Source organism: Dasypus novemcinctus, chromosome 3 (genome assembly GCF_030445035.2).
Source record: "Dasypus novemcinctus isolate mDasNov1 chromosome 3, mDasNov1.1.hap2, whole genome shotgun sequence".
NCBI classification, from domain to species: domain Eukaryota; kingdom Metazoa; phylum Chordata; class Mammalia; order Cingulata; family Dasypodidae; genus Dasypus; species Dasypus novemcinctus.
In genome coordinates, this window is record NC_080675.1 from 27,671,901 (window position 1) to 27,689,982 (window position 18,082).

Genomic DNA, 18,082 nt, shown 5'->3' on the forward strand with positions numbered 1-18,082 from the left:
GGTAAAAAGTATTGGTTACTATCATGCATGCCATCATCTTATTTGTTAATCCTTTGTGAATCATAGTTATTTTTTTCTTCCAAATTTCCCATTGGAAGGGGATATTTAGTATGTGTAACATGATGTTATGGGAAATATTTTTTTATTAGCATTTAATTGTGGTAATAATATTATGTGGGCTTCATACCACAGGGGAAATTTCGGTTCATTAGTTGTCTAGATTTTACCCAGTCAAATGTGATATGAATACATATTAAGTTTGATTATTTAGGGAGGAAAAAGTCAATTTAATTTTAGTTTTCTATAAAGTGGACAATATTTAAATAAAAAATATAAAAATGAATCCAGCTTTTTCTGGAAGGGCTGGCCATCAGTAGAACTCTTAGAATTCTGTCAACACTGCATTTTGGATAACCATGGTTATTGCATGGATTACAACAGCAGGGTGTATAATAAACACTTATTTAAGTGTGTTTTAAACCAGCAGGTATTGCTAAAGAGCTGAGGAATCACCTAATTGAAAAGCCAGAATACAGTTCTATAAACAGAATGCATTTGCTTTTGTTTAACTCCCTTTCATTAACTACTAACTTTAAAGCCATTTTAATTTTTTTTCTTGTTAATTTTTTATTTTGCTCTCTATGGAATGGTTGAAAATTTTATGCATGGAGTGGGGAACAATTTTTTTTCTTCTTCATTACACCCTCTAGCTTATTTCCTGGCTTAGGGTTTTGTTTGCTTCTTTTTTTTTAAGATTTATTTTATTTATTCCTCTCCCCTTCCCTGCTCTTGTCTGCTGTGTCCATTCCCTGTGTGTTCTTCTGTGTCTGCTTACATTATCCTGCGGCACTGGAAAACTGCATCTCTTTTTTGTTGTGTCATCTTGCTATGTCAGCTCTCTGTGTATGCGGTGCCACTCCTGGGGGAGCTGCACTTTTTTCACATGGGGCTGCTCTCCTTGTGGGGCACACTCCTTGCGCGTGGGGGACCCCTTCGCGGGGATGCCCCTTCAAGGCATGGCACTCCTTGTGCGCAGCAGCAGCACTGTGCGTGGGCCAGCTTACCACATGGGTAAGGAAGCCCTGAGGATTGAACCCTGGACCCTCCATATGGTAGATGGATGCTCTATCAGTTGATCCATGTCCGCCTCCCTGGCTTAGGGTTTATTGCAAAACATAAAGTCATTGCATTAGTTATCTGTTACTGAGAAACCAATTCCCCCAAATGTACTGACTTAAAACAATATTTATTACCTGGCAGTTTCTATGGGTCAGCTTAGCTTGGGTCTTCTGGCTTTGAGTCTTACAGGCTGCAATCATGTCAGGATTTCACTAGCATGGATCTGCTTCCTACCTCACTCACATGATTGTTGGCAGGATTCAATTTCTCATGGACTATTGGAATGAGGTACCAATTCCTCATCAACTTTGGCCAGAGGCCACCTCTCTTCCCTTGCCCTCTGGGCCTCTCCATAGGGCATATTACATCTTGGCAGCTTGCTTCATCAGAGCAGGCAAGTGAGAGGACAAGAGAAGGAGAGTCAGTAAGCTAGCAAGATGGAAGCCAGTTTTTTGTAACCTAGTCACAGAAGAGACATTGCATCACTTTTGCTACTTTTTGTTCATTAGAAGCAAGTCACTATGCCCAGTTTACTCTCAGTGGGAGGGATTACACAAATACATTGATACCAGCTGGCAGGGGATCATTGGGAACCATGTCAAAGGATGCCTAACACAAGCATTAATATCAAAATTGAAAAAGATTCCTCCAAAGCCAGTAACTCTGCATCATCATACATATTAATATTAGCCATGTTGGTGAAGTACTCAATATCTAAATAATTTTGAATTTTGTTTTCAGTATTTGGTTATTTGAATGCTTTAATTTGATGGGATGCTTATAAGCACAGTCTTCTTTCCTGAAATAGAGAAGTCATTCAATACATTGACTTTAATAAGAGAAATGTTAACTTTAGTTCTATGTCAGATTTTAACAGATAGTAAGATAGAAGGCAGGGTCTGTGGATACAGACTTAACCCCTTCCTTGTACAGTAACTGGCCAATTTAGTAATCCATGCATACTTTATTGAATGAATGTATAAAAATGTGCTTGGGAATTATGAGATATTGCGGTAAATGGATACCTGTGTCCGGCCCATTTTTCTCACATATTAGCTTTATGGGCTCTGATCAAGAATTTACTTCCTCTCAGTCTTCCTTTTAGAATAAGAGATTTTAGAACAAGGATTCAAAATACTTCCACCTAAGTACGTATTTTATTTTTTAAAAGTGATTTATACCTTTTGATTTAACAATTCCACTTTAGTGATTTTATTCTGAGTTAAAAAGATGATATTATATAGAAATGTTTCTTAGAACATAAAATGGTAAAAATTATCACAATTCTCTATTACTAGGGAAATACTTGAATCAATTATGAAGTTTATTAAGAATGCTGACATAGATCTATTGTCATGGAAAATTGTCTATAGAATGTGAACTCAAAAGATTACAAAACAATATGTTTAATATCCAATTTTTGTTAAAAAAAAAAAAGAAATGTATATGTGTTTCCTTAGTCATGGATATATGCATAGAAAAAGTTCTGGAAGTATGCAACAAAGTGATAGAAACTGATATTTCTATTTTTTACTTTTCTTGCATAAACATAGCTTTACTTTTTATATTGAGTAAAAAATAAAGATATTTCCATTTTGTTAAACATTGAAACAATTTTTTGTTTTTTAGCAGTCAATATTTTGTTTTCTATTGCAGTAGGTACTATATTTCAGATGCAGTAGTAAATTCACTATTATGATGTTAAGATTGATTATTAGGATAAATTAAGACCTGATGCTGAAGGATTTTTAGAGTTCTTAGTAAAGCACTGTGAATATCATAGTTAATATCTTTTAGTTGTTTCTAAGTACGAAAACTGGATACCAATGACTTATCTTAGTAAATATAAACAGCTAAATTTTTAATAGAATACTTTTGTTTAGCATTTATTGACTAAGCTTCTATTTAACAGTGCCTTTAAAAAATTTCTTGCTGTATATCATTTATATGTGAATATACATAAACATTAAGTATAGGGAAGCGGATGTGGCTCAACTGAGAGCATCCGCCTACCATATGGAGGGTCCAGGGTTCAAGGCCTTCTGAGCTGTGTGGTAAGCTGGCCCATGTGCAGTGCTGCCACATGCGAGGAGTGCCATGCCACACATGGGTACCCCTGCGTAGGGGTACTCCATGCGCAAGGAGTGGGCCCCACAAGGAGAGCTGCCCCTCGTGAGAAAAGTGCCGCCTGCCCAGGAGTGGTGCCGTACGCATGGAGAGCTAATACAACAAGATGATGCAACAACAGAAAAAAGAGACACGGTTTCCCAGTTCCACCAGATAATGCAAGCGGATGCAGAAGAACACACAGCAAATGGAAACAGAGAGCAGACAATGGGGGGGGGGAGCGAAATAGAGTAAATCTTAAAAAAAAAAAATGAAATAAAAAAAGTTGCGAACTTTCAAAACAAACATACATATCATAATACAGGGCCCCCGTATATCACCCCACCACCAACACCTTGCACTATTGTAAACATTTATGACAAACTATGAAAGAGCATTGTCAAAATATTACTACAAACTATAGCCCATATCTTATATTCGGTGTAATTTCCCCCTAACCAACTTGATTATTGACATCCTGTATTAGTATTATGTATTTTTTAAAGCTCATAAGAGAATGTTCTGGTATTCTGTTGATAGTCCATCACCCAGCACAGGATTCCTATTATACAGCCCCATTCAAAGTGTATACTCAGTTGCTCTCATTTTCATCACAGAGTTGGGTCATTTTCATCTCAGTCAATTTTAGAATGTTTTAATTATTCTAAAAGTAAAAATTCCATATCCCCTTGTACCTCTCTATTGTAATCCCTTAGAATTTATATAATATCTTCTTTGCCATTGCTGCAAAAATATTATTAAAATATTTCTTATTGTCCGTAAGTTACATTAGTTGTGATTTTCCCATATATCACCATATTCTTAACTACCAGTGCATTTTCTTAAAAAGTAAAATTTATTGAGATATAATTTACCATAAAATTCATCTGCTTTACATGTGCAATTCAATTATTTTAGTAAATTTTTAGAATTATACAACTGTCACCAGTAACTGCTGATAGGACATTTCTATCACCCACAAAATATCCCTCTTGTTTAGGACCTTTCTTGACTCTATATCAAAGATAGAATTGGTGGCAAAAGATTTCTTATAAAAGGACTAAATTTATTGCTTCTCTTAAATGAATACAAAATACCTTCTATGTACTGTCTTCTGTGCTATCCTCAAATAGTATGAATTTTATTTAGGAGGCTATTTAATGATACACATAGGATGTGCTTTAATCTGTACAACTTTTACTAAGGAAAATCTTGCATAATAGAGAAAAATTCTTTAATATTTTAGAGAGTCCCTAATAAACATTTTCAGTTTGACTTTATTTTGATCTTTTACAGCTGGTTTATTTTTAGCAAATCAAGTAGAAAAGATTGACAAGCTAATGAAAAACCCTTTTAATTATTCACTGTGCATAAACATCAGAGCCTTCCTTGCAGGTCATGTTTGAGGATAATTAAAATGAAAAATAACTAAATAGATTGACAGTTTATCATTAATTGGGTAATACATGCAGTTGCTGGCAAAATAGGTATTTTCCTTCTAACTCACCAGAGGGCACTCTTTTATAGTGCATTTCTTTTAACTCTACCATATTGACACATAATTATGATAGTTTGAAACTTTTGAGGCTGTTATTAAGATCCAGGTTTATATTATTTGGAAACTATTTCTTTGGTAACTCGGTTTATTTATTTTTTTGTCACCTGTTTTATAATAGTGTAATTATAAACGGCTCATCGAGAAAGCCAAACAAAATGCTTTAGGCCAGGGGTACTTAACCTTTTTTTGTTCCACAGACCCCTTTACCAGTCAGGTGAAAACCATGGATCCCTTACTAAGTCCACACTATACTGTGTATTATTTAATAAATATATCATATACACACCAACATGTCCCCACAAGAATAATGTTTTTTCAAAAATTTAAATTCAAGCTCACAGACCCCTTGTTAAGAAGCCCTACTTTAGGCAATACCATATCTGGCATAAAATAGCTTCTTAGTTCAGTCTCTTTTTTTTACATCTTTATAACATCACTATTTGTGTTTATTCACATTAAGGTTTCAGATCGAGTAGAGCGGAGGCTTCAGGAAATAGAAAGAGAGATGCGCACAGAAAGAGAGCAGGTGGAAAGACGTCAGGATCAACTGGGACTTATGTCCTTGCAGCTACAGGAGGTTTGTGAAAAATACCTTCTCAGAATAAAAATCTTGAATTTGGATAGTTATTTAGCCATTGGTAAAAATGATTATAGTTCCTTTGTTGTTGTATGCTTCAGTATAATTCAAACTTAAGAAGTACAGCATGTTGGTTATAATTCAGTATATGGAATCAAATCTATCTGCCTTCCAGTCCAGAGTTATTGCTTGCTGGCTTTGTAACTTTGTAGTTAGTTCCTTACCTAGGCCCCAGTTTCTTCATCTGGAAAATCCTCATCAGAATGATGTGAGGATAACTGAGTTAATACTGATAAAGCACTTAGTACAGTGTTGGGGATGTGGTAAAAAAATATTAACTGCACGTATAATTAATTTTCCTTGTCATGGACTGGCCTGGACCAGGTGGGAGCAAATTTGGCCCATGTGCCAAATCTGGTCCGCAACCTATTTTTGTAAGTAAAGTTTTATTGGCATACAGACACATCCATTTATTTACATAATGTCTGTGGCAGAATCAAGTTGTAAAAGAATTGTGTAGGCCTCAAAGCCTAAAGTGTATTGATCGGCCTTTTACAGAAAAAGTTTGCTGAACCTTAGACTAGAGAATCATCAAACCAAAATGAAGGGCAGTTATCCTTTAGCTATCCTTTTTAAAAACTTTTTATTTTAAAATTTCAGACATAAAAAAATTGAAAAATTAGAGCAAAAAATTTTTGTTTACTATCCATTTAGATTCCCTAAGTGTTCACATTAAAAAAAAATATGTATTTTTATTCGGTTGTGAACTTACGAAACAATTATGCACATGTGTGGAATTGCCATACAACACCCCTCCACCAACACACTGCATTGTTGGAACATTTGATACAGATTATGAGATAGTATCATCAGACTGTTAACACTAACTCTGGTTTCTAGGCTACATTTGGTATATTTTTTCCATACCTCCCTATTATTAACACAGTACATCTTTGGCATTGATGTCAGAATATTACAGTATTGCTGCTAATTATAGCCCATAGGTTACGTTAATTGTATTTTCCCCATGCTTCTCTACATTTTTATTGCTTTGCAATACTGATGTACATTTGTTCTAATTCATAGAAGGGCATTTTTGTATTTGTGCTATAAACCAAAATTCTCTTCCACCTTTGAGTGTTATCAGTCCATAGATTATTCTCTAACTTTCTTTCAATTGTATTTATATCCCGACTTCCCTTCTCAGACACTATTTGTTTATAAACCAGCTGTGTTAGTTCTACTCATTATCTGTTACCATCTGTCTCTGTCCAAGGTCTTAAGATGTTCCTCTATATTTTCTTCTATGAGTTTTGTGGTTGTAGATTTTGTATTTAGGTATTTGATACATTTTGAGTTAATTTTTATATAAGGTATGAGGTAGGGGTCTTTTTTCTTTCTTTTGGCTATGGATATCTAGTTCTCCCAGCACCATTTATTGAATAAACTATTCTTACCCAGCTGGTTGGGTTTGACAGGCTTGTCAAAAATCACTTGACCATAGATGTGAAAGTCTGTTTCTGAATCATCGGTTTGGTTCCATTGGTCTGTCTTAGCTTTATGCCAGTACCATGCTGTTTTTACTAATGTAGCTAGGTAATGTGATTTAAAAATCTGGAAGTGAGAGTCTTCCAACTTCAGTTTCCCTTTTTATTTTTATTTATTTATTTATTTATTTTAAAGATTCATATATTTATTTCTCTCCCCTTCTCCTCCTCCCCCACCCCAGTTGTCTGCTCTCTGTGTCCAGTAGCACATTGTGTGTTCTTCTGTGACTGTTTCTGCCCTTATCAGCAGCACCAGGAATCTGTGTTTCTTTTTGTTGCGTCATCTTATTGTGTCAGCTCTCTGTGTGTGTGGCTCCATTCCTGGGCAGGCTGCACTTTCGTGCTGGGCAGCTCTCCTTCGGGGCGCACTCCTTACATGTGGGGCTCCCCTACACGGGGGACACCACTGCGTGGCACGGCACACCTTGAGTGCATCAGCACTGAGCATGGGCCAGCTCCACATGGGTCAAGAAGGCCTGGAGTTTGAACTGCGGACCTCCCATGTGGTAGGCGGATGCCCTATCCATTGGGCCAAGTTTGCTTCCCCAGTTTCTCTTTTTATAATGTTTATGGCTATTTGCGGTCTCCTACCCTTCCAAATAAATTGATAATTTTTTTTCCATTTGTTTAGAAAGTGCTGGTGGCATTTTTATTGAGATTGTATTGCATCTGTATATAAATTTGGGTAGAATCGACATCTTAATGATAGTCTCCCTATCCATGAGCATGAAATTTTCTTTCATTTATTTAGATCTTTTAAAATTTATTTTCGGAATGCATGATAGTTTTCTGAATACAAGTGCTTTACATCCTTGGTTAAGTTTATTCCTAAATATTTGATTCTTTTAGTCACTATTTTAAATGGAATTTTTTTTCCTGACTTCCTCCTCCGATTGTGCATTACTATTATATAAACACTACTAAATTTTGCACACTAATCTTGTATCTTGGCACTCTGCTGGAATTGTTTATTAGCTATAGTAGCTTTGTTGTAGATTTTTTGGGACTTTCTAAGTATAGGATCATATCATCTGTGAATAGCAAAAGTTTTACTTCTTCCTTCATAATTTGGATGCGTTTTATTTATTTTTCTTGCCTGATTTCTCTAGCTAGAACCTCTAGCACTGTGTTGAACAACAGTGATGACAATGAGCCTCCTTGTCTTAGCTGTGGGTTTTTCCTATCTTTTGTATTATTTTTATCAAGAAAAGGTGCTGTACTTTGTGAAATGCCTTTTCTGTGTCAATTGATAGGATCATATGATCTTTCTTCTTTGATTTATTGTGGTGTATTGCACTGAATGATTTTCTTGTGTTCAGCTATCCTTGCATGTCTGGTATAAAACCCATTTCATCATGATGAATAATTCTTTTCATGTATGGTTGGCTTCGATTAGCAAATATTTTCTTGAGGATTTTTACATCCATATTCATTAGGGAACTGGGTCTGTAATTTTCTTTTTTCATAGTTTTTTTCTGGCTTTGGTGTTAGGGTGATATTGGCTTCATAGAATGAGTTTGGTAGCGTTCCTTCTTGTTCAGTTTTTTGGAAGTAAGAGTGGGATTGAATCTTTGAGTGCTTGGTAGAATTCACCTGTGAAACCATCTGGTCCTGTGCTTTTCTTTTTGGGGAGTTGTTTGATGACTGTTTCTGTCTCTGTATTTGTGATTTCTTCTAGGGTCAGTGTAGGTTGTTGATAAGTTCCTAGAAATTTTTCCATTTCATCTAAGTTGTCTAGTTCGTCGGCATACAGTTGTTCATAGTATCCTCTTATGATCTCTTTTATTTCTGTGGGATCAATAGTAATTCTCCATTTTCATTTTTTATTTTATTTGTTTGTATCTACTCTCTTTTTTTTGTTGTTGTTAGTCTTGCTAAGGGTTTGTTGATTTTATTAATCTTCTTGAAGAACCAACTTTTGGTTTTGTTAATTCTATTATTTTTCAATTTCAGTTATTTCTTCTCTGACCTTTGCTATTTCATTCCTTCTGCTTGCTTTGGGAATAGTTTATTGTTCTTTTCCTAATTCCTTCAGCTATGTAGTTAGGTCATTGACTTTAGGTTCTTCTTTTTTAATGTAAGCATTAAGGGCTATGAATTCCCCCCCCCAGCACCACCTTTCCTGCATCCCTTAGGTTCTGATATGTTGTGTACTTGTTTTCATTCATCTCAAGATATTTATTGTTTCTCTTGCATTTTTCTCTTTGATGCACTGATTATTTAAGAATATGTTGTTTATTCTTCATATATTTGTGAAATTTCCCCTCTTCTGCCTGATTTCCAGCTTTATTCCATTATGATCAGAGAAAATGCTTTGTATAATTTTGATCTTGTTGAATTTATTGAGGTCTGCTTTTTGACCCAACTTATGGTCTGTCCTGGAGAAAGATCCATGAGGACTTGAGAAGAATTATATCCTACTGTTTTGGGGTGCAGTGTTTGGTGTATGTCTATTAGGTTTAGTCCATTTATCATATTATTCAAGCTCTCTGTTTCTTTATTCATTCTCTTCTCAGATGTTCTATCCAATGCTAAGAGTGATGTATTGAAGTCTTGGACTATTATTGTAGAGACATCTATTTCTCCCTTCAGTGTTGCCAGTGTTTGCCTCATGTAATTTGGGGCATACTGGTTAGGTGCATATTTATTTTGTTATTTATTCTTGGTGATGTACCTCTTTTATGAACATGTAATATCCTTCCTTGTCTCTAATAACATTTTAATTTTTTTTTTTTTAAGATTTGTATTTATTTATTTCTCTCCCCGCCCCCCTCCCCCCAGTTGTCTGCTCTCTGTGTCCACCTACTGCGTGTTCTTCTGTGACCGCCTCTATCCTTATCAGCGGCACTGGGAATCTGTGTTTCTTTTTGTGTGTCATCTTGCTTTGTCGGCTCTCTGTGTGTGCGGCTCCATTCTTGGGCAGCCTGCACTTTCTTTCATGCTGGGTGGCTCTCCTTACAGGGTGCACTCCTTGTGCATGGGGCTCCTATGCAGGGTACACCCCTGTGTGGCACGGCACTCCTTGTGTGCATTGCGCATGGGCTAGCTCCACACGGGTCAAGGAGGCCCAGGGTTTGAACTGTGGACCTCCCATGTGGTAAGCGGATACCCTATCCATTGGGCCAAGTCTGCTTCCCACATTTTACTTTTCATGTCTGTTTTATCTGATATAAATATAGCTACTCCAGCTTCCAGCTTTTTTTTTTTTTTCCGTGGTTACTGCTTGCCTGGAATATCTTTTTCCAGCCTATCACTTTCAATATATTGGTATCCTTGGGTCTAAGGTGAGTCTCTTGTATACGGCATGTAGAAGGCTTTTATTTTCTTATCTATTCTGTTAGTCTGTGTCTTTTGATTGGGGAGTTTAATCCATTAATATTCAATGTTATTACTTTAAAGGCAGCTCCTCACCCATTTTGACCTTTGGTTTTTAGCCATCATATTTTATTTTCATGACTCTTTGTACATTTTTAATTACACTTACTTACTGAATCTTCATTTCTAGACTTTCTTCCAAGCCTCTTTATCCTGTCTTTTTTTCAGACTGTAACTCTCTCTTCACTATTTCCTGCAAAGCTGGTCTCTTGGTTACAAACTCTCTCAGTTTCTGTTTATCTGTGAATATTCTAAACTTGTCCCAATTTTTGAAATGTCTTGCTGGATATAAGATTCTTGGCTGGAAGTTTTTCTTTGCAGTATCTTAAATATATCATACCACTGCCTTCTTGTCTCCATGGTTTCTAATGAGAAACCAGCAATTAATCTTATTGGGTATCCCCTGTATGTGATGCATCCTTTTTTCTCTTGTATCTCTCAAAATACTCTGTCTTTGGCATTTGAGAATTAGTGTCTCAGAGTAGGTCTATTCAGATTTACTTGGATGGGTTTACATTGTGTTTCTTGGGCATGGATATCTATGTCATTCAATAGGATTGGGAAATTTTCAACCATTATTTCTTCAAATATTCCTTCGCTTGTTCTGGGACACTCATGACACATATGTTTACATGTCTCTTGCCATCATTTAGTTCCCTGAGACCTTGTTCAGTTTTTTTCCATTCTTTTCTTTATCTGTTCTTTTGTATGTTTGCTTTTGGCGATCATGTTTTCAAGCCCACTGATCCTTTTATTTGCCTCCTCAAATCTGCTTTTATATGCCTCCAGTGTATTTTTACTTTCATGTATTATGCCTTTCATTCCCATAAGATCTGCTGTTTTCTGTGTATGCTTCAGTTCTCTTCATATTCACCTAGTGTCTTCTTAATATCCATTATCTCTGTAGTCATCACTTTGAATTTGTTAAGGAGATTTGTTTGAATGTCTATGATTAGTTGTCTCAACTCCTTTATTTTATGTGGAGGCTTATCTTGTTCCTTTGGGCCATATCTTCCTATTTCTTGGTATGGATTGCAATTTTTTTCTTGGTTTCTTTGCATCTGGCTTGGTAGATATATTTATTCTGGATGCAACTTCTCTTTTTAGTTTAGGGCTTTCTTGCCCTTTCTCCCTTGCTAGTTGTATAGTAGGAGCTGAGCATGTAGTTGGTACTGTAAGCTCTGCAGACTTGATGCTGTCAATGTTGCCCTAGGAACTGATGAAGTTTCTCCCACCTTGCTCTGCCAGGGATAGGGATTAAGCTGCAGCTGTGTGTTGTAATCCAAGCCTTGCGGGCCAAGACCATCTGTAGTTACCCAGAGAGACTGATGAAGCTTCATGCCCCTTCCTCCCATCTGTGGTGGGGATGGAGCTGCAGACGTGAGCAGCAAACTAAGTCGTGTGGGTCAAAACTGACCGCAATTGCCCAGGTAGACTAACATAGCACTGGCTTCCTTCCTCCCCTGCCAGGGGTGGGAATTGACCCTCTGGAGTGCCCAAGAATCTAATTTGTGAGGGCTGAAAGTGCTTGCAATAGCCTGGAGTGGCTGGTGCATTTCCCCTAGCTTCCTCTCTGTTGGAGGTGGGGCTGGAGTTTAGGCTAGAGCTGTGTATTAGTCAAGATTCACTAGGGATGCAATCAACAAGAGATAACTGTCAGGAATCGGATTTGTCCAATGGATAGGGCATCCGCCTACCACATGGGAGGTCCAAGGTTCAAACCCAGGGCCTCCTAACCCGTGTGATGAACTGGTCTATGCGCAGTGCTGATGTGCACAAGGAGTGCCATGCCGTGCCATGCAGTGGTGTCCCCTGCATAGGGGAGCCCCACACACAAGGAGTGCACTCCATAAGGAGAGCTGCCCAGCATGAAAAAAGTGCAGCCTGCCCAGGAATGGCACTGAACACACACAGAACTGATGCAGCAAGATGACACAACAAAAAGAAACACAAATTCCAGGTGCCACTGACAAGAATACAAGCGGACTCAGAAGAATACACAATGAATGGACACAGAAAGCAGACAACTGGGGGGTGAGATGGGGAAGGGGAGAGAAATAAATAAAAAATAAATCTTTAAAACAAAACGAACCAAAAAAAACACTGAACCATTAAAAAAAAAAGAGTGATAACTGTCAATAGTATGCAGTTTTATGAGTCCCTCACACAGATGGGATGTACAAGTCCAGGTTCCACAGGCAGACTGTAACCAGGGGCTCTGAAGAAAGTCCAGTGAAGGTTCTTGACGAGTTCTGAGAGATGTTGGCTGTCCAAAGACGAGCTGGGAAATTCTCACTCAATGCTGGAATCACTTCCCCTTTTAAGGCATTCATCTGATTGGATAAAGCCTCACTCATTGCTGATGGCAATTTCCCTGATTGATGTAATTGTAATCAGCTATAATTTTCCACTGCAGTAAAGTCAGTGGTGACTAGAGTCCATAAATGCCCTTGTATTATAGTTATAGCCCAGTGCTTGCTTGACCAAACAACTGGGCACAGTTACCTGGCTGACTTGACACAATAGCCTAACCATCATAGTCCACCTCTTGTCAACTCGGCAACCATACACATTACCTTAAACCATATTTAGTCTCTAAGTAAAAACAATAACAGACATGCATGTATATATATTTCCGCCTAACAATGTTCAACTCTCCTGCATACAACTGGAAATGCATTGATTCTATACCAAATAGGGTGCAAGTTCTTGGGTAATATTCATTCTCAAACTTGACATCCTCAAATATTATGACATGAAACTGATACAACTTGTTTATGATAAGGGAAAAGTTTGGGGTAGAAGACAAATTTGTTTTGTCTACATATACAGTTATCATCATAGTGAAACAAGGAAAAAAGATTCTTGACCATTACAGTCCTCATTTCTGTAACTGGTCATGTGGTTGAACTTCATATTCATCACTTCCTTTTTCCACTAACCATTCCATGTTTCCATTGCCCTCAGCAAGCACTTCTGCTGGCCGTGGGTCTGTGCTTGGTGGGGTGACCCAAACTTTCATTCCTGAAGATTCCGGGCCATCGTTAGTCCTGCTTGGATTGGGTTGTTGCAATTTCCCATTAACTTTACTCATAGAATATGGCAGTACTAGGTGCTACCCTAGAGGATCTCCTGTATTCCAGGCAAACTCTTCTTTACCCCCATTATGTAGATACAGTCCTATTTACCCTTGATAGTCAGGATCAATTACCCCAACCAGTACAGTAATTCCTTTCTTTGACTGTTGATTCAGAGTTAAGAGGAGCCCAAAGTGGTCAGGTGGCAGTTTTAACTTCCAGTTCAATGGAATCATTGTTGTGTTCCCGGATGACAGAACTACTTTTGGGACTAAAACTTGTAGACCAGCAGAGTTTGAGGTTGCAGGAAGCAAAATTTTCCTAGTGGGTCACTAGAGGTAATAGTGAGTGGTGCCACTCTCGTTTCCACTCCTTATTTCCTGGACCGTGGATCCTGATTATGGGAGATACAGCACGATGGAATAGTGGCATACACATCCTCCTGGAGAGCATTGTGCCAGCCCTGCAAGGTATTGCCACCTAGTTGGAGCCATAATTGAGTCTTCAAAAGGTCATTCCACTTTCTATCAATCCATCTGCATCAGAATGATGGGGAACATGGTAAGACCAGTGAATTCGATGGGCATGTGCCCATTTCCACACATCATTTGCTGTGAAATGGATTTCTTGATTGGAAGCAATGCTGTGTGGAATGCCATGGTGGTAGATAAGACATTCACTGAGTCCACGGATGGTAGTTTTGGCAGAAGCATTGCATGCAGGAAATGCAAATCCATATCCAGAGTATGTTTCTATTCCAGATAAAACAAATTGCTGCCCCTTCCATGGTGGAAGTGGTCCACTGTAGTCAACCTGCCACCAGGTAGCAGACTGGTCACTGCGAGGAATGGTGCCATATAAGGGGCTGAATGTAGGTCACTGCTGCTGGCAGATTGGGCACTCCGCAATAGCTGTAGCCAAGTCAGCCATGGTAAGGGGAAGTCCATGTTGCCGATACCATGCATAACCTCCATCCCTAACTCCATGGCCACTTTGTTCATGAGCCCATTGGGCAATGACAAGAGTGACTGGGGAAAGAGACTGAGCATTAGCCACAGAGCTATCTTATCCACTTGATTATTAAAATCTCCCTCTGCTGAAGTCACCCTCTGGTGAGCATTCACATGGGACACAAATATTTTCATGTTTTTTTCCCACTCAAAAAGGTCTGTCCACATACCCCTTCCTCAGACCTCTTTGTCTACAATTTTCCAATCATGTTCCTTCCAATACCCTGACATTCCACCCAAACCATTAGCAACAGCTCATGGATCAGTGTACAAATGCATCTCTGGCCATTTCTTCTTCTAAGTAAAATGAACAACCCAGGTCCATTGCTTGAAGATCTGCCCACTGGGAGGATTTGTCCTTACCACTGTCCTTCAGGGATGTCCCAGAAAGGGGCTGCACTGCTGCATATCATGCAGAACCTGCGTATCATGCAGAACCATCTGTAAACCAGGCCCGAGTTTTCTCTTCAATCACTGATTGTAAAGGACTTCCCAAGAGGCCAAAGCTGTGGGTTGGGAAAGAGTAGGTAACATGGCAGGGGTGGTGACCGTGGGCATTTGGGCTATTTTCTGGTATAATTTACTTGTACCTTCAGGACCTGCTTGAGCCCTATCTCGTATATACCACTTCCACTTTATTATGGAGTGCTGCTGTGCATGCCCAACTTTATGGTTTGGGAGGTCAGACAATACCCAGCTCATGATAGGCAACTCAGGTCTCATGGTAACTTCGGGGTGGTGATTCTTTGCATTTGTAATATGAGTTAGGGTTTTGTTCACTCATCCCAGACCTCTTCTGTTTATACAGATGCAGAAGGAATTTAGTAGACTGCCTGCCTTTTCACTGGTAGGTACCTCAAAATGTATTAGCCAATACCATAACTCTACAGGACTCAGACTATTTTAAGTGCTTTTTTCAATCTGCCTGTCATTGCTATAGCCACGCCCACCTTGATTTTGGCTATTAACTGCTGATACTTGACTTTTACCAGACTGACATCCCATCATCCCTATGATGTTTAAGGATTCTAATTCCATCACAGCCCTCTGTACAGTAATATCTGGACTACGAAGAAGAGCAACCATGGAGCTCTTGGGGGAAGATGGTGTTAGTCTTACAAATTTATTCCTCACAGTCCTGGTTAAAGGTGTGTCCCCTGGACATTTCTGGAGTGGGTGGGCAGCTCTCAAATGGTAAATCCTTCCTAGCATTCCTATCTCCCTAAGCCTTTGAATTCCCTCTTCTACTGTATACCTGGGCAATACTGGCATCTCAACCTCACACGTGTTAGGCCATCGTTTGGTCCATGTTTCAGTCAGCCACGCAAACAAACTGTTAGAGCCCTTTCTAACCCCTCGTGGTACAGCATTGAATCCAGACTTTCTGACTTTCAGGCTGAATAAATTCAGCCTGATTCAACTTTGTATTCCTTTCACCATTATCCCATACCCTTCGTATCCATTCCCACACATGTTCTCCTAATTTCTGTCTCTATAAATTGGAAAACTTATGCAGTTCTTTCTGCGTATACCTTACTTTCTCATGGATCACACTTTGTATTTTACCTTTGGGTCTTGTTGGGATATTAATCTAGTAATAGTTCTTGAAGACAAGAGAGGTGATGGGGGTGGGTAAAGAGAAGGATTAGAAATGCCTTGCAAGCTACTGACCTCAGGTGGTTCCCTTGCATTTTCTTCTGGTGAGACAGGATTAATTTCTTCAGGCAGGGGTTGGAAGGCAGTTTCCTCAGGGCAGACTGGAGGCTAGGCAGTGCATGCTGGAGTTTGGCTAGTGTGTGTTCTAGGGCTGGGAGGAGGTCCAGACTTCCTGGGGTGGGCAGGAAGGTGGGGCAGGGCAGGCTTTATTTTGGCTGGTACCCACCTGGGGGAAGGGGCCTGGAAGTTGTTTCAGACTCCCTAGGGCAGGCTGGAGGCTGTATGATACAAGGTTGGCAAGGTGTGGTCTGGACCAGGCAGGCCATAGCTGGCTTATCTGATAAAGTCTCAGCAGAATTCAGGGTTCCAATGTCTCTACCAATATTATCATCATTCCCTATGTCTCTATCCCAATTCTCTGGATTCTCCTCTTTCCAATCAATGCCTTCACTTTAGCTGCAGAAACCCTGGAGGCTTGAGATTTTAGTTTCCTTTGTAATGGCTGCTACTCCTACAATGAGAGTCTTAGTTTGGTTTTCAGATATGTTGAGCCTGTGGCTACAGGAGACAAGATTTTCTTTCAGAGCACACATAGAAACCTATCATTCCCACGTGTTTAAGTTTCAAATTTGAAGCCTTTACCTCGTCTCTTTCTTTGTAACAGTATTCAGAATATCTAGGAGGAGCCATCCAACATCATTATACCTTTTGACTCCACAAAACTCTGTTAAGGTGTTGAAAACGCTCTCACCCAGATCCCTGCTGCTTATAAGCGAGGAAGTAGGGGAATCCAGTGATGATATTTTGTGTATCTTGATTGTCAACTCGTGCCATGGACGGTTATCAGTCTCTTCGTTATTGGAAAGGGAGTTGTTGGTACCTTGAGTCCAATTAAGGTAGAGAGCCAATTGCAGAACTCCCAGAACCACCTCAGACACCCCATGTTTAGGACTCTGTTCCTCCAGAACCACTCCCAGTACCAAGATGTATTAGAGTTCCCTAGGGAAACGGAATCAACAAGAGATATATGTCAATAGTATGCGATTTTATAAGAGTCTCTCAGGCAGCCATGGGGATAAACAAGTCCAGGTTCCAACAGGCAGGCTGCAACCAGGGGCTCCGATAAAAGTCCAGTGAAGGTTCTTGACGAGTTCTGGGAAATGTTGGCTGTCCAAAAAGGAGCTGGGAAATCCTCAGTCAATTCTGGAATCACCTCCTGTTTTAAGGTATTTAACTGATTGGATAAAGCCTCACTCATTGTTGATGGCAATCTCCCTGATTGATGTAATTGTAATCAGTTATTTATGATTTACCACTGCAGTAAAGTCAATGGTGACTAAAGTCCATAAGTGCCCTTGTATTACTGTTAGCGCAGTACTTACTTGACCAAACAACCGAGCACAATTACCCGGGCATTTTGACACAATAGTGTAAACATCACATGCTGCAATCCGATCTGGGTGAAAAGAAGTCGATTTTTATTGTCAATGTAATTTTCAATCATTCCCGCTTTCTCTCAAACTGAGGGTGGAATTAAAATGGCAGCTACTGGCCTCTTTCTAACTTGGACACGTTCAAACCCTTGCTGTTTTTAAGATTGTACTTTAGCCAGTTGATTTTACTAATTAGTAGCAGAAGTTGGTGCAAGTTCATCTTTTCCTTGTTCGTTTTTGGGAAATGGAGCTTCCAACTCCTGCCACGGAAGAGCTCCGAAGGCAGGTTGCACTACCGTTGGAGGATGAGCAACTGCCTCTGTGTCATGCAGTGCTCTGTTCATGGATCTTCAGTGCAGATGGGCAGTCTTCTTCCATTCTTTCAAGGATGTTGCAGGATGTTCTTCTGTTCTCATGGACCCCCAAACAGGCATTTTAGATAGCTCTGGGTGATTACTACCTGTCCTGTAGGATGGGCTGACTCTTGGAGTTCCTTACTCAGCTGCCATCTTGCTCCTCCTTGAAGGGTTCACATTTTACCTTATGTTTTATCATTCTTTCTATATCTATATATATGTAAATTTTTTTGAATATTTTAGGGGAAAGTTGAAGACATGATGCCTT

General features: G+C 39.1%; 1 protein-coding gene across 8 annotated transcripts in view; it reads left to right on the forward strand.

The window, feature by feature from the left end:
- Positions 1-18,082, forward strand: part of CEP128 (centrosomal protein 128) — a 478,155-nt gene that overhangs the window by 61,955 nt on the left and 398,118 nt on the right. For all 8 annotated transcript variants that reach the window (XM_058292841.2, XM_058292852.2, XM_058292854.2 and 5 more), the window contains one exon: positions 5,244-5,360. In XM_058292841.2, the coding sequence (XP_058148824.1) occupies positions 5,244-5,360 (117 nt within the window). The remainder of the gene's footprint in view (positions 1-5,243; positions 5,361-18,082) is intronic.